The following is a 15544-nucleotide window of genomic DNA, read 5'->3' as shown; positions in this document are numbered from 1 at the left end:
TAAAGTGAAGAGGCAACCCATAGAATAGGAGAAAACATTTGCAAACTACCCATCTGATAAGGGATTAATAACCAGAATATATAAGGAGCTCCAACAATTCTATAGGAAAAAAGTCTAATAATCCGATTTTTAAAATTGGTAAAAGATCTTGAATAGACATTTCTCAAAAGAAGACATACAAATGGCAGGCTGGGTGCGGTAGCTCACGCCCGTAATCCCAGCACTTTGGGAGGCCGAGGTGAGCAGATCACTTGAGGCCAGGAGTTCAAGACCAGCCTGGTCAACATTTTGAAATCTCATCTCTACTAAAAATACAAAAATTAGCCAGGTGTGGTGGTGCACACCTGTAATCCCAGCTACCTGGGAGGCTAAGACAGGAGAATTGCTGGAAGCCGGGAGGTGGAGGTGGCAGTGAGCCGAGATCACTTCACTGCATTCCAGCCTGGGCAACTGGCAACAGAATGAAACTCCAACTCAGAAAAAAAAAAAAAAAAAGGAAGAAGAAGATATACGAAAGGCAAACAGGCATATGAAAAGGTGCTCAACATCACCAATCATCAGAAAAATGCAAATCAAAACTACAAGGAGGTATCATCTCACCCCGGTTAAAATGACTTATATCCAAAAGACAAGCAAAAACAAATGCTAGAGAGGATGTGGAGAAAAGGGAACATTTGTACACTGTTGGTGGGGATGTAAATAAGTATAACCACTGTGGAGAACAGTTTGGAGATTCCTCAAAAAACTAAAAATAAAGCTACCATACGATCCAGCAATCCCATTGCTAGGTATATACCCAAAAGAAAGGAAATCAGCATATCAAAGAGATAGCTGCACTCCCACGTTTGTTGCAGGATAGCCAAGATTTGGGCGCAACCTAAGTGTCCATCAACAGATGAATGGATAAAGAAAATGTACATATACATATACACAATGCAGTACTATTTCAGCAATAAAAAAGAATGAAATCTGTCATTGGCAACAACATGGATGGAACTGGAGATCATTATTTCAAGTGAAATAAGTCAAGCACAGAAGTACAAACTTCACATGTTCTCACTTATTTGTGGAGCTAAACATTAAAACAATTGACCTCATGGAGACAGAGGTAGAAGGATGGTTACCAGAGGCTAGGAAGGGGAGTGGGGGTGTGGGGGGAAGTGGGGATGGTTAATGGGTCCAAAAAGAGAAAGAATGAAACAAACCTAGTATTTGATAGCACAACAAGGTAACTGTAGTCAATAATAATTTACTTGTACATGTAAAAATAACTAAAAGAGTATAATTGGATTTTTTGTAACACAACGAAAGGATAAATGCTTGAGGAGATGGATACCCCATTTACTCGGATGTGATTATTACACGTTGCGTGCCTGTATCAAAGTATCTCACATAGCCCATAAATATATACACCTATTATGTACCCACAACAATTACAAAGTAAAAAAAATTTTAAGTACCTTCAAGCTTCCTGTCAGCGTCACCACCATAGTCATTCAAATGACTGATAAAAATAATTGACAGATCCAGTCAAGGACACACCCCAATTATTTGCCACTAGAAAGCAAGTGCAAATTGACAGTGACGAACGCTAATTTATTTAACTGTGCCTTAGCCTTCTTGTGTTCAGGTAATCTTTTTAGCCTTCATGTTGTAAGATTTTCTCCAAAACGTTTCAACAAAATTTCAGAAAAATTTATCCCCTTAATTTATTCCTGTTATTAAAACTTTCTTTTCTAAGTGTAACTGGGACTTTAAACTCCCATTACCAAATTATTATGGTAGGATTACACTACAGATTCCAATGATCACAAGAACACCATGGCCAGGCACAGTGGCTCATGCTTGTAATCCTAGAACTTTGGGATCCTGGGAAGTGGAGGTTGCATTGAGTCACCATCACGCTACTGCACTCCAGCCTGGGTGACAGAACCAGAAACCCTGTTTCAAAAACAAACAAACAAACAAAAAAAGAACACTGTTTTCCCATCTAATAAGTAGCTTTATCAGTTATATTAGGGAAACTGTTCTCACAAGGGTTCTAGAACTTACGAGTTTGAAAATTGTCTTTAATGTGTATTAGGTTGGTGCAAACATAATTACGGTTTTGCCACTTAAAAGTAACGACAAAAATCGCAATTACATTTACACCAACCTAATACATTGTCAGAAACATTTGGGATAAACTTAATATATAATAACATGTAGTATGTTTATATGAACATATAATAATGAGCAGTTTTACAGCCATAGACTCTTATGTGCAAAAATACACATTCCTGACACTTCCTCTGTCTCCCTTCCCCTACCTCTGTGGCTCAGGGACTCACACCCAAGTGTGACTTCTCTGCTCTCCTTTCAAATCCTTCTCATGTTCTGACCCTTCTCCAGGCTGGGGCAGAAACTGCTGTCTTTTATTCACAGAATAAACTTCTTTAATGCTCTTTGTTATTTATTTATTTAAAATGGTTGCTTTATAAACATTGCAAATGTCATAATTGTTAACAATTTATCAAACTGTAGTTAACTGGTGCAGTTTGCTGAGTGTATTTTATAAAGGAAAAGAAAGGAAATGCCAAAACCCTAGTAAAATTGATTTGTTGCAGCCCAGGAGAACTAAGATATGGTTCTCAGACACTTAAATCAGGCAAACAAAAACAGGTAGAGTCCTGCAGTTCCCAGTTGAAGCACTTCAGTAGAAATACGCCCAAGGGGTTCACCTTGCCCACTGCCTAGACAGAGCCAATTTCTCAAGACAGGGGAACGGCAATAGAGAAAGAGTAAATCACACAGAGCCGGCTGTGTGGGAGACCAGAGCTGTATTATCACTCAAATTAGTCTCCCCGAAGAGCATTTGAGGAGCTTTTTTTTTTTTTTTTTTTTCCTGAGACGGAGTCTCGTTCTGCCGCCCAGGCTGGAGTGCAGCGGCACGATCTTGGCTCACTGCAAGCTCTGCCTCCTGGGTTCACACCATTCTCCTGCCTCAGCCTCCCGAGTAGCTGGGACTACAGGTGCCCGCCACCACACCTAGCTAATTTTTTTTTTTTCTGTATTTTTAGTAGAGACGGGGTTTCACCATGTTAGCCAGGGATAGTCTTGATCTCCTGACCTCGTGATCCACCCACCTCGGCCTTCCAAAGTGCTGGGATTACAGGCGTGAGCCACCACGCCTGACAGGGGAGCATAGTTTTTAACCACAACTTGGTGGGTGCGGGGAGGCCAACGAGCCAGGACTGCTAATTGGTCAGAGAAGAAATCACAGGGAGTCGAAGCTGTCTTCTTGTGCTGAGTCAGTTCCTGGGTGGGGGTCACAAGGTCATATGAGATAGTTTATCAATCTGGGTGGAGCCAACTGATCCATTAAGTGCAGGGCCTGCAAAATATCTCACGCACTGATCTTAGGAACAGGTTAGGGAGTGTCAGAATCTTGTAGCCTCCAGCTGCATGACTCCTAAACGGTAATTTCTAATCTTGTGACTAATGTCAGTCCTGCAAAGGCAGTAGTCCCCAGGCAAGGAGGAGGTCTACTTTGGGATAGGGCTGTTATCGTCTTTGTTTTAAACTATAAACTAAGTTTCTCCCAAAGTTAACTTCGGCCTACACCCGAGAATGAACAAGGACAGCTTGGAGGTTAGAAGCAAGATGGAATCAATTAAGTTAGATCTCTTGCCGGGCGCGGTGGCTCAAGCCTGTAATCCCAGCACTTTGGGAGGCCGAGATGGGCGGATCACAAGGTCAGGAGATCGAGACCATCCTGGCTAACCCGGTGAAACCCCGTCTCTACTAAAAAATACAAAAAACTAGCCGGGCGAGGTGGCGGGCGCCTGTAGTCCCAGCTACTCTGGAGGCTGAGGCAGGAGAATGGCGTGAACCCGGGAGGCGGAGCTTGCAGTGAGCTGAGATCCGGCCACTGCACTCCAGCCTGGGCGACAGAGCGAGACTCCGTCTCAAAAAAAAAAAAAAAAAAGTTAGATCTCTTTCGCTGTCTCAGTCATAATTTTGCAAAAGTGGTTTCAGTCTTTGTACTCAAGAGAATCCACAACATGTGGTGCTATAATGGAGAGGCTTACGCTCTTCGGATTCAAAGTTGGAAGGCTTTGGTCATTTAATTTTAATCAAACTAGTGCTTTTCAGCCACAGTATCTTCACTCTGGCATAAGCAGTCTTCTTACAATGTATTTTTAATAGCCTCACATTCAATTTTAAGACAAAGCAATTTTAATACTAGGTGCATGCCACATGCCCTTGCTGCAAACTGCTTCTCTTGACAAGTTAGGAAGTAGATCAAGGAGGTGTGGTTAAGGCTGTATCACTGAATAGTGCTGTTAAGTACTACACAATTTATTTTGTCATGTTGCAGCCTCCTGTTTCCAATTTTTAGTGACTGCCGCTAGGAAATCTGAAACCAAAAATGACAACATTATTAGGTTTGTTTTGTTTTGGACTATGATTTAGTAGCAATTGAGGTTCCTGATTTTAACCCCTTGGCAGCAAGACCCAAGCTCCCTCATTTGCACGTTAACACCTAAGTGTCAAGGGGTTAAATAACCAGGACGAAAGAGACTGCACTTCCGATTGTAGCATTTGGCAGAAAGGAAAGGAAAGGAAGTTGTGCTGTGCGTTGAAGGGGTTGTGGGCAACAGAAAGACGACACCAGGAAAAGATGCAATGTCACATGACATTTTCATAGTCTTGTGCGTACCCTGCATCGTCACCACCACAATCTAGCAGTTCATTTATCATGGTGGCTTTTAATCTCCCTGCAGGAACCACACCTTTGTTCTTCTTTTTGGCTTGGCTTTGCTTGCTTCTGTTTTTCACTTCAAAGCACAATGTATCGGGAACCTTTTTCAAGTCATCAGTATCTCCAACTAAGACTTCCAAAAATTTGGCATAATATAGTGACTTTTTATTTTGTGTAATTTTATCTTTTAGTAACTTTCCAAACTCTGTAAGGTCATCCCTTGAAGATGGGTTTATAGCATTCGTTCCATATACAGTAGTCTTTACACCAAAAGTTGCCTTTGCTAATTCCATGTCTGACTCGTCCTGTGATTTCTCCAGCTGCGGTTTATCTGCTAATTGTTCCTCTGGTGTTAGCACCTAGAGTTCTTCAGGTTCTTCTAACCCCTTTATAATTTCTTCCTGCCCTTTCTTCTGTTGCCGTTCTTTCTCTTTTATCTTCTCTGCTAGTTTTTTCTTTCCTAAAATGTTTACTTCTGCTTCCTCTTTTTTCTTTTTCCTGTCATCACCATCATCCCAGTTATCCTAGACGTCCTCATCCTCGTCCTCTTCCTCGCCTTTGCCGCGGTCCCCCACCTCCTTCACGGGGCTTCCACGGAGAATTTTTCTGCACCCCAGGAGTCAGAGTTCCTCTGCTGCTGCCAGAATTGAAAAACAAGCAAACGAACAACAACACAAAAATAATTTTTTCTCTCTCAAGGAGTCTGGTCTTCTGAAAGTCAAAATTTTTTTTAGCTATTTAGAATATTATCTCTGCTGCAATTTTCCTTTAACATTATATTATGTAAATTTTCAAACATACAACAAAGTTGAAATAATTTTTACAGTGAATACCATATATCTATCTCTAAGATTTTGTCATTAACACTTTAATATTTGTTTTAATTCACATCTATATATCTATTTTTGCCTCTGTCTGTCCATTAGTTCATGTTCTTTTTCACGTGCTTTCAAGAAATTTGCAGGTAGTGCTTCCTCCTAAATACTTTAGCATGCATATTATTAACAAGGGTTTAATAGTTGTTTTAAAATCCTAGTTTTACTATACAATTTACATTGATTGAAATGCACAAATCTGAGGTGTATGTTCTTTGAGTTTTGACAATTGCATATACCAGTATGACCCAAATCCCTATCAAGATATACATTACTATTATTCCAGAAAGTTCTCTCATGCCCCTTTCCTGTCTAGAGCACTATAATTTCTTTTTTGTAATATCTCGTATTTTTAATGCACAATTCTATGAAATTAGAGCAATTTGTAAAAAATTAGATATTCTTTGTTTCTTTTTAGAATTAATAACCATAATTTTTAACAGCTAAGTTTGGTTCTTATCAAAATTGGGTGGAAAGAACAGGAAGTTCCATGTGCCTCTTCTCCAAACCCCTACAGCCTCCCCTCCCCCACCACTATCAACATATGCACCAGAGTAGTCCATATCCTACAGTCCAAGAACCTACAGTGACTCGCCATTATCATCCAAAGTTCATAATAAACACTAGGATTCACTCTTGGTGGTGTGCGTTCTATGGGTTTTGACAAATGTGCGAGGACACGTATTCACCGGTATAGTATCACACAGAATAGTTTCACTGACCTAAAAATCCTGTGTGCTCCCTATTCACCCCTTCCTACTTCCTGATCTCTCGCAACGACTGATGATTTCGCTGTTTCCATAGTTTTGCCTATTCCAGAAAGATATATAGTTGGAATACAGTATGTAGCCTGGATTCTTTCATTAGTAATACACATTTAAGCTCCCTTCATATCTTTTCATGACTTGAGAACTCATTTCTTTTTAGTGCTGAATAATACTTCATTGGCTGGCTTTACTACATTTATTTATTCATTCACCTACTGAAGGACTTCTTGATTACTTCCAAGTTTGGGCAATTATGAATACAGCTGTTATAAATGTTAGTGTGCAGATTGTGGAGTCCTAATTGGGGAGGGGTAGTCAGGCTGGCAGGATGGAGGGAAAGCAAAAAAAGAAAGCAGATAAGCAATGAGTTTGCCTTTCTTCATGGTCCAGGACACACAGTTCTCCTGCACAAATAACTTACAATCTTCCTGCATCCAGCTATCACCAGACCCTTGGCTGATAGAAAAATGCAAATAAGCTCACTGCAATTTTGGCATTATCAGTACTGCACAAAGCCCACTTCAGCACCCAGCACAAACACCATTCCATAAAATCCGCAGTAAGCTTTTTTCTCCTGGCAGTCAGCTCCTCTCTTGCTGACCTGCCTGTTGCGCCCTTGCAACATATTTTCCTACTTTCTTTAATAAATCTGCCTTTCTTTACCTACAATTGCCTTGGTAAATTCTTTTACCACCTGTGCAATGGCCCAGATAGTCACCACTCACCATGATACAGGTTTTTGTGTGGACACAGTTTTCAATTCATCTGGGTAAATACTAATGAGTGGCATTGCTGGATTGTGTGGTAAGAATATGTTAAGATTTATGTTTTTAAAAACTGCCAAACTGTCTTCCAAAAAAGATTGTACCATTTTGCATTCCCACCAGCGATAAATGAGACTTTCTTTCCTCCATATCCTCACCAATATTTGGCGTTGTTGGTGTTTTGGATCTTGGCCATCATGGTATGTGTGTAGTGATATCTCATTGTTTTCATTGGCATTTCCATGATGAAATATGACATGGAGTATGCAAATCTATGCCACCCATAGATTTGGTAAAGTGTCTGTTTAAGTCAATTGTCCAGTATATAATTGGGTTGTTCTTCTTATGGCTGAATTTTGAGAGCTCTTTTTATATTTTCTTTCTTTTTTTTTTTTTTTTGAGATGGAGTTTCACTCTTGTTGCCCAGGCTGGAATGCAGTGGCACTGTCTCGGCTCACTGCAACCTCCACCTCCTGAGTTCAAGCTATTCTCCTGCCAGTGTTTTATAGTAACAAAAAACCAAAACAGTCTGTTCACTGCATTTCCAGTGGCTCCTTTACCTGAAAATCTACCTCTTGACCAGCTTTATCTCCCAACACCTGGACCCAGTGACTTTTACTGGGTTAACTGTTAACTACAGGGTCTTTTCTCAGGGTTGCTGAGGTGCTAGTCTCTGCTAAGATGCTCACCTCTTCATCTTTCCTTATTGACTAGCTGCTCTAGCCATCTGCTTTAACTTCTTTTTGGAAGCCCTCCCTTATCACCTCACTCTCCCTAACAGTTCAGCTCCTTGAGGTCAGGGTCTGTCTCTTCCACGGTGGTGATGACCAGCACGCAGTGGGTGTTGTATATAAATTCTAGTTGTATCAAATATTAGCCCCAACCTGCACGAGGGATTTAGCCTGGGAACCTCCCCAAATCTTCTTGCTACGCCTGGTGACTTTTATTACAATACCCAAAGAATTTCATAGATGCCACATTTGTCATTGTAGGTGAAAAAGTTTGAAATTTTAGCAACTACTCAGGAAGGGCACATGGGAGTCCAGCATGGCACGTGGTCCAATTGAGATGGACTTGGACAGAGCCTTCCAGAGGCTTTGTGAGCTGAGACTCCGTTGTGCACCTGGTTACCTTCCTCTGTGATATGGAGTCTATTCATTAGACATTCTCATTTGTTCTTTATATTTCCTCCAGTTGGAACAAGAGACTTCCGAAAACACACAGGTGATGGAAGTATGGGTTGTTTAGCTAGTACAATGTGGGAAGGTTTTCTATTTTTTTTTGAAAAAAGTAGATCAGGTATTTTCAGGTAGCTTACTCTAAATGGGGCAACAGATGATCCTTTCTAGCCTCTCACCTGTCTTTTACTTTCTGAGGCCAGAGTACCATTTCTGAACCCCAGCCTCAAACCCTGAAGTTTATTCCTCATCCCTTGAGGACCCAAACACAAACAGCCTTGCCAATGCACTAATTCCTAACCCACCTCGACTGCAAAGTGTCCACAGGGCCTTCACCAGCAGTGGGGGAAGATGCTCCAGAAACAGGCTGAGACCTTTGCCCTGTAACTTGACTGAGACGCAACCACCTTGGGTGAAATATACACGATCACTAAGGTCCTTTTCTAGTATTAAAATTATATATATGTACGTTCACTTTTCTAAAAAGTGAATTTTTATCTTTATTCAAACAATTTTCCTTTGTCCTCATAGATCATTTTCAAGTTTTGCTGCAATCAAGGATTGGGTCAGACACAGCCACTGGGCGGCTGACATGAGATCTGCACGTTTGTAAGTAGAAGACCCAAAAGGCCACCTACTCTTCCTCGTAGTGAGCCACTGGCACAGCAGGTACGGCTTAGAGCCCAATTATGTTCTTTATTACACAAAAATTCAGTGCATCAAAAATAGAAGCCCCACCACTACATTTGAAATTAAAATTTATTTAAACAGGTAAAAATTTATACATCCTTTTAAAAACAAAAATGCAAAGTCAGTAAGTGAATCAATAATATAAACCTATTTATAGCAGTAATTAAAATAGAGGTAACATTTACCAGTGTGAAAATATCACAGAATTCAAATCACACTTGGATCTTCAATGATTCGAGTGTGTATCCGACACAGCAGGGGCTGGTAGACTGAAGATGAATTCCTCCCATGCATGCGCCATCCCCAGTCAAGTCCCTCCTCATCACTGTCCACCAGCTCACACAGTGGGGTAGCTGGCTGCAGAGGCAATTCCACAATGGTTTCTCCGGTCCTTGGCCATCTTTATGTAGCCACCCATGCCCCATTCTTCACCCCAGCTGAAAAAAGAGCAGGTTTTCCATTTCAGAGAAAGAATAAAGCCCAAAGGGTTGCTAACAGGAACACCCAACTTAAACACTGTGCCAGAGGCCACAGACTTAACAGAAAGAATCAGGAGAGGCAATATTCCTGTTTATCCTTAAAAATTCTTGAGTCTGGGCTGGGCGCGGTGGCTCAAGCCTGTAATCCCAGCACTTTGGGAGGCCGAGACGGGCGGATCACTGGGTCAGGAGATCGAGACTATCCTGGCTAACACAGTGAAACCCTGTCTCTACTAAAAAATACAAAAAACTAGCCGGGTGAGGTGGTGGCGCCTATAGCCCCAGCGACTCGGGAGGCTGAGGCAGGAGAATGGCATGAACCTGGGAGGCAGAGCTTGCAGTGAGCTGAGATCCGGCCGGCCACTGCACTCCAGCCTGGGGGACAAAGCGAGACTCCGTCTCAAAAAAAAAAAAAAAAATTCTTGAGTCTGAACCTGGACATAAGTTCCATCCCAGCCTCAAAACTGTGACCTTTCACAGAACTGCAGATCAGAGGCAGGAAAATAATAGGATGTCTTTGCAGCCAGATATGCCTCAGAATTTAAAAAATGTTCAGATTTAGACACACATTTATACAATGGAACAAATACTATATTAATACTCCCAAGATGTTTGTGACAGTATCTTACTTTTATAATCAAACATTAATATTACATGTTCAACTTAGACTTCCGGGGATTTCAGAAGTATGCCTAAGGGCGTGTGGAACTGTATCCAAACACTGTTTGCAAATAAGTATTCTCTTTTGAATTGCAAATATAACTATTTCTGGCAATTTATACCTGTTCTTCACCAGCCAATATTTACTGTTGTCTGATTCTGTGCTTTCAAATCCATAGCCAACCACCAGCACACCATGATCCATGTCTTCACTGCTACAGTCTGGCTCAAAATAAATGCCTGGGAGAGCAAAACGAAGGCGGGGGTGAGAAGTTCCAGAAGACACACGACAGTCACCCACCTGTCACCCACAGGGAATGAGGCATCTCTGAATTCAGTGAAGTGACACACATTCCAGAGAGTACTTAACAACAGTAAGATCTATTGTTAGCAAGGCTAGGGATTTAAGCTCTCATTTACAATTAGCAGAAATAGAAATCAGCATAAACCCTTCATTAAAAAAAAAAAAAAAACTCTCCTAGAGGAAAAACAGACCACTCTTTGTAAGCTTGCAATTCTACTCTAGGATATCAATCTAAAAAACTAGCACAGAACACTGAAATCCCTGAATCAAAAGGCTCTTTTCAGATTTAATAACAGAAGTAAAAATCTTCAGAAAAATTATAAAAATTCAACAATTACAGAATATTTAAGTATACTAAACTACACAGTAAATGATACAGCTATTTATAAAAAGTTATGAAGTACTTATATTCATGGACAGATGCTCAACATAAGGTCAAATGGAAACATCAGGCATAAATATTGCATGTACAGAATAAACAACTATGATGCTAAGCACCTAAATATCTACAATGAACTTTACAAACCAGAGTCTATCATTCTCGTATGTCATGATACTCTTTTTCTGCATCAATTTCTACAAAGAAAAAAATGCTTACCTTCTTTATAGAACATGAAGGACTCATGACCTGCATCAATAGCAACAGAAATGGGCCCCACAGTTGCAACTGCCTTCATCAGGGCCTTCTCCTGCTTAGGGATGTCCACAAAGCCGGTGTCATTAGCAACAGAATACTCGGGATTGTACTTACAGGATTCTTCCTTTTAAAGGTAAAGGGAAAAAAAAAGACTTGATGACTGCTGTCCTCCTCCTGGAGAACATGAGTTAGAACTACAACACTCAGCAGTGTGCGGCTTAGGATTTCCAAGTCACCACTGTTATAAATCATCCCAGGAAGTGAAATGCTATTAGTTAATTTGAAACTGAAAATTGGCTCCAGTCTCTTCAATGAGACCCCTGGGTTTACTTCCATAAGACATTTTTCACAATAGAGAAATGTGTATATGTAGAATGGCTTGTATATTCTTCATGTTACACAGAAGCAAGAACAGCTATATGTTAACCATCTAATCACAGGATTGTGCAAAGGCTAATAATTTACAATGACAGTACTGACAATTTGCAGCTATAGATTCTGCCATCTAATATGTGAACTTTTTTCTTTTTTCAAGACAGGGTCACACTGTCACTCAGACTGGAGAGTGCATTTGCACAACCACCTCCTACACTCAAGCAATCGTCCTACCTCAGCCTAGCTGGGACCACAGATGCACACCACCACAGCCAGCTAATTTTCTTTGTAGTTTTGGTAGAGTCAGGGTTTTACCTTGTTGCCCAGGCTGGTCTCAAACTCCTGAGCTCAAGCCATCTACCCGGCTCAGCCTCCTAAAGTGCTGGGATTACAGGCGTGAGCCACCCCACCCAGCCCTAATACATGAATTCCAAAAAAGGTATCTGTTATCTCTGAAAGTGTTCCACCTCCCAAAAGCTGCGCTGGAATGACGACAAGGAGCTCCACTTACTGTTGCCTCATATGGATAGGATTCCTCAGAGTCCAGGCCTCCATTGTCGGCAACATACTGGAAGGCATAATCCATTAGGCCACCATTGCAGCCCTCATTGCCTTGGGGCCCAGAGCAGTCTACCAGATTCTGCTCACTCAGTGAGACAAGCTTCCCAGTTTTCCGGAACATCTGTCCTTCAAGAGCACCAGTAGCGCTAAAAGCCCAACAAGAACCACACTGACCCTAAAGAGGGAATAAAAAAAGCTGTCATTCACAAAAAAATAGTAAGACTTTGACAACAGCTCACACATCTGAATACTGTTAAAAAGTGAACCGCACATCGCTTTAAAGTCTACCAAAACAAAGATGTCAATCACTTCTTGGCTTTTCTGGGAAGATGGGAGGTCTGGCCCTGACACTGTCTCACCTGATTCTTCACAGGAGTCACGTAGCCTTTCTCTCTCCAATCCACAGATCTGGGGGCCTCATAAAACAGAGGTTCCTGGAACACTTTCCCCTTCCTGGGTTTACGGTTTTGAAAGCCATTCATCACCTGCCTGAATTCTTCACTGGTCTTCAAGGAAAAGGAAATAAAATGTTGAAAAGCAAGAGATTACTTTAGTAAAGAACTGAGGGGAGGAAGCACAGAGCTCGGCGGTCCACAGCACACTCACCATGTCTCCAAAGGTGTTCATGGCCATTGTGAAGCTGTGTTTCCCTTGGCTGTATTCCTGATTGTGCAGTTCAATCATCTTCATGTTCTTCTCCCACACTGCTCTCCTCCATCCTTCTTCATTCTAGAGGCAAACATGTAACTGATGCTCTTTATTTCTACCTAAAACCCAACTCATGCTCACCAAGTGATTCTGCAGACAGAGACAGAAGAGAAACCATGGCCAGGGAAGGCTTGACACCTCTGAGGATGCTGTTCCCCAAATTGAGACAGAAAAGAGATGAATGCCCATACTGTGCTCATAATCGGTGCCATTAGGTTATTACATTAGGCTATTGGTGAAAGCTGGCCTCTAGAAGCTACTCTCTGTCTAAAACTTCTCAACAGCCAAGACTATTTTTTCTGGGGAAGTTTCAGATACCACTAACCATGCCGTATAATCTGTTGTGCATCGCCTTCCACTTGGTCCACTGTGCCTCTAAACTGTGATTAAATGTTAGAGTAGCTGAGGCAATTCCCAGGCAAAAGGCAGCGAGGATGAATGTAGGATTCATGTTTCAAAACCTAGGAAGGGAAAAGAAATGAGGATCTGATTAGACTGATCCTAAAAAGCAATCTTACTGCCGCCTGAAAAATTAGGGCCACCATCGTAGAATAAAAGTATTTAAATTATTCTTCCAAGCATTTACCCAAGGACTGTGGAAGAGGCCAAGGATGTGCCTGGAGAAAAACAGGGCACATGGAGGTGCTGGATGGACCCACCAAAATGAAAAGCAGCCTGTCCAGAGCTGTAAGAGTTTAAACAGTTTATGGGATGATAATTTAGGTTATGAGAAAGGTATGAAAGCACCTTGTGGGTGAGAAGCTTAAGGCAACAACTAGGAAACCAGGAAAGAGTTGATCCAGGTTTTGTACCAATGGCAAAAATCCCAGGTTTTGTGCCCAGGCAAAACCTCAATAATGATAAGGTGGGATTCCCAAGTAGTGACAAAGAGATCCCCAAGAATTAGGAGGCCTTCACACATCTTCTTGACTAACAAACAGCTGAAGCTGACATATGTTTTCCAACCTCTCCGTTTTTGTTTTTTTGAGATGGAGTCTTGCTGTGTTGCCCAGGCTGGAGTGCAATGGTGCGATCTGAGCTCACGGCAACCTCCGCCTCCCGGGTTCAAGCCATTCTTCCTCAGTCTCTTGACTAGCTGGGACTACAGACGTGTGCCACCTCGCCTGTCTAATTTTGTATTTTTAGTAGAGACGGGGTTTCACCATGTTGGCCAGGCTGGTCTCGAACTCCTGACCTCAGGTGATCCGCCCACCTCAGCCTCCCAAAGTGCTGGGATTACAGGCGTGAGCCAGCGTGCCTGCCCCAACCTCTCCTTAAATGAAACCCTTCTGAAATGCTTTCCCAGGAAAAACTGGGAAGGACAGCACACACTGCTCCCTCCTTCACTCACCTGGGCCTGTGCTGCCGACACCCCAAATTGCTCCCCTAAATCAGGGACGGGGTCATATGGCCGCACGCGGGAAGCCAGCGCCCCGCAGCCAGCTTCCAGGGCTCCAGGCGTGGCAAGGCCGGGGACGTGACGCCTGCGCCACACACAGGCTGCAGCGGTCAGAGGATGTTTGCGGTGACGCCAGCAGGAGCACCGCTGTCTGGCGTGCGGGGACTGAGCTTCCCTGTCTGACCGGGCCAGGCCCTGAGTCGGCGCGGCGCGGCCTGGCTGCGGTACCTGTGTCCACCCGGCTCGGAGGCTAGCCTGCCCGCTCAACCAGGGACCCCGCCTGCGTGGTCTCCGCGCTTCCGCGGGGTCCTTAATTGCCCTCCCCCGCTTCCCCACCTTAAGGCCGGCAGAGCTCAGGGCAGACGCTCTCGTTGCCAGGGCTGGTGCACAACTCCTCGACCGCGTCCTCTCTTCCAGTCCCTGTCCGGCCCCAGCTGGGCCTGGCCGGCAGCGCTTTCCTGCTGCGGTCGTAGCTGCGCAGGCGCACTCCACGGATACCGCTCTTGAGGTTGCGGAGGTCGCGGTTCTGGCCCAGCTTCGCCTGACTCTGCCTCTAAAACCTCGGGTCTGGGCTCCGCCGGCACCGCCCCACGTCCTGGCTGCGCTACGATTGGCTGCGCCGGCAGCTGGGCGGGGCCTCTGGGTACTCTGACCCCTGGCGCGGTTCGTGGCTTGTTTACTGACTGTCCCAGAGCGGGGCGCGCCTGCCTCAGTGGACTTGGGGGAAGCGGAGCCGGTACCCCGGGGCTGCGCAGAGTAGGGTCGGGCGTCTCCCTGGAGCGCTCGAATCAACTAAGTACCTGACTTACTGCACTGGGCAGGTGGCCACTGAAAAGACGTTTACAGCAAGCCCAGTATGGACTTTGTGCCTAACCTAGCTTTTCCTTAGTCCTGGAATCTTTGGTCCGCATAGCCGAGAGCCAGTGTACTCTAGTCCAGTGGCTCCTGTTTAGTCCACAGCAAAGGTGGGGCCGGGTGGAAGAACGCAGAGCCCGCGGGCAGAAGCCTTATCTCCCACTTAAGGGTGGGTGCAGCTGGGCTTTAGAAGAATCTGGTAGGGAAAGGCGACCCCAAAACACGAGATGCTATCGTCAAGACCAGACCCTAGGAGGGAGAAGACTGGCTGCGTCTCCAGAGAGCGCGGGCGTTTTGTCAAGCATCCTTTCCAGACTCCTCCATTCAGAGATTCTTCTTTCTCCCACGTCTTTCCCAAAACCAACAGAAAGGAGTTATTTACAGAAACATTTGGTTGACAGGAGAAAAGCAGTTGATAACATTAGAATGCTTTTATTCGCCCACTCTCTAGGTTATGGATTATATCTTCCTTGGTAACCAAGTCGTTCTCTTGAGATTTAAGAAATTTAATGACATTTAATGTCAGGATTTAAGATACAGAGAATGGA

General features: G+C 43.5%; 1 protein-coding gene and 1 pseudogene across 5 annotated transcripts; both read right to left on the bottom strand.

The window, feature by feature from the left end:
• Window positions 1-4671: 4671 nt before the first annotated feature.
• Window positions 4672-9312, bottom strand: LOC112607758 (annotated as a pseudogene).
• On the bottom strand, window positions 9070-15342 carry CTSL (cathepsin L). Of its 5 annotated transcripts, none has more exons than XM_025358816.1 (8): window positions 14370-15342; window positions 13068-13203; window positions 12641-12763; window positions 12394-12540; window positions 11985-12209; window positions 11060-11222; window positions 10280-10397; window positions 9070-9455 (listed from the first exon to the last, which is right to left on the bottom strand). In XM_025358816.1, the coding sequence occupies exons 2-8, from the start codon at window positions 13191-13193 to the stop codon at window positions 9356-9358; spliced, it is 1002 nt and encodes a 333-aa protein (XP_025214601.1). In that variant the 5' UTR covers window positions 13194-13203; window positions 14370-15342; the 3' UTR covers window positions 9070-9355. The 5 variants fall into 5 exon arrangements, with proteins under 5 accessions (XP_025214601.1, XP_025214600.1, XP_025214599.1 ...); XM_025358815.1 differs by having other exon boundaries at window positions 14478-15342; XM_025358814.1 differs by lacking the exon at window positions 9070-9455 and having other exon boundaries at window positions 9916-10397.
• Window positions 15343-15544: the final 202 nt, after the last annotated feature.

The sequence above is a fragment of the Theropithecus gelada genome, chromosome 15 (assembly GCF_003255815.1).
Source record: "Theropithecus gelada isolate Dixy chromosome 15, Tgel_1.0, whole genome shotgun sequence".
NCBI lineage: Eukaryota > Metazoa > Chordata > Mammalia > Primates > Cercopithecidae > Theropithecus > Theropithecus gelada.
The sequence above is the reverse complement of the archived record's forward strand: the minus strand, read 5'-3'. Positions and strand labels throughout refer to the sequence as shown.

Excerpts from the sequence above, each read along its gene's own strand:
- CTSL (XM_025358814.1), bottom strand. The coding sequence starts at position 13,193 with ATGAATCCTACATTCATCCTCGCTGCCTTTTGCCTGGGAATTGCCTCA. Across the intron at positions 12,764-13,067 it reads ACAACAGATTATACGGCATG|AATGAAGAAGGATGGAGGAG; the intron begins GTTAGTGGTATC and ends GTTTGCCTCTAG. Across the intron at positions 12,210-12,393 it reads TGACTCCTGTGAAGAATCAG|GGTCAGTGTGGTTCTTGTTG; the intron begins GTGAGACAGTGT and ends TTCCCTCTTTAG.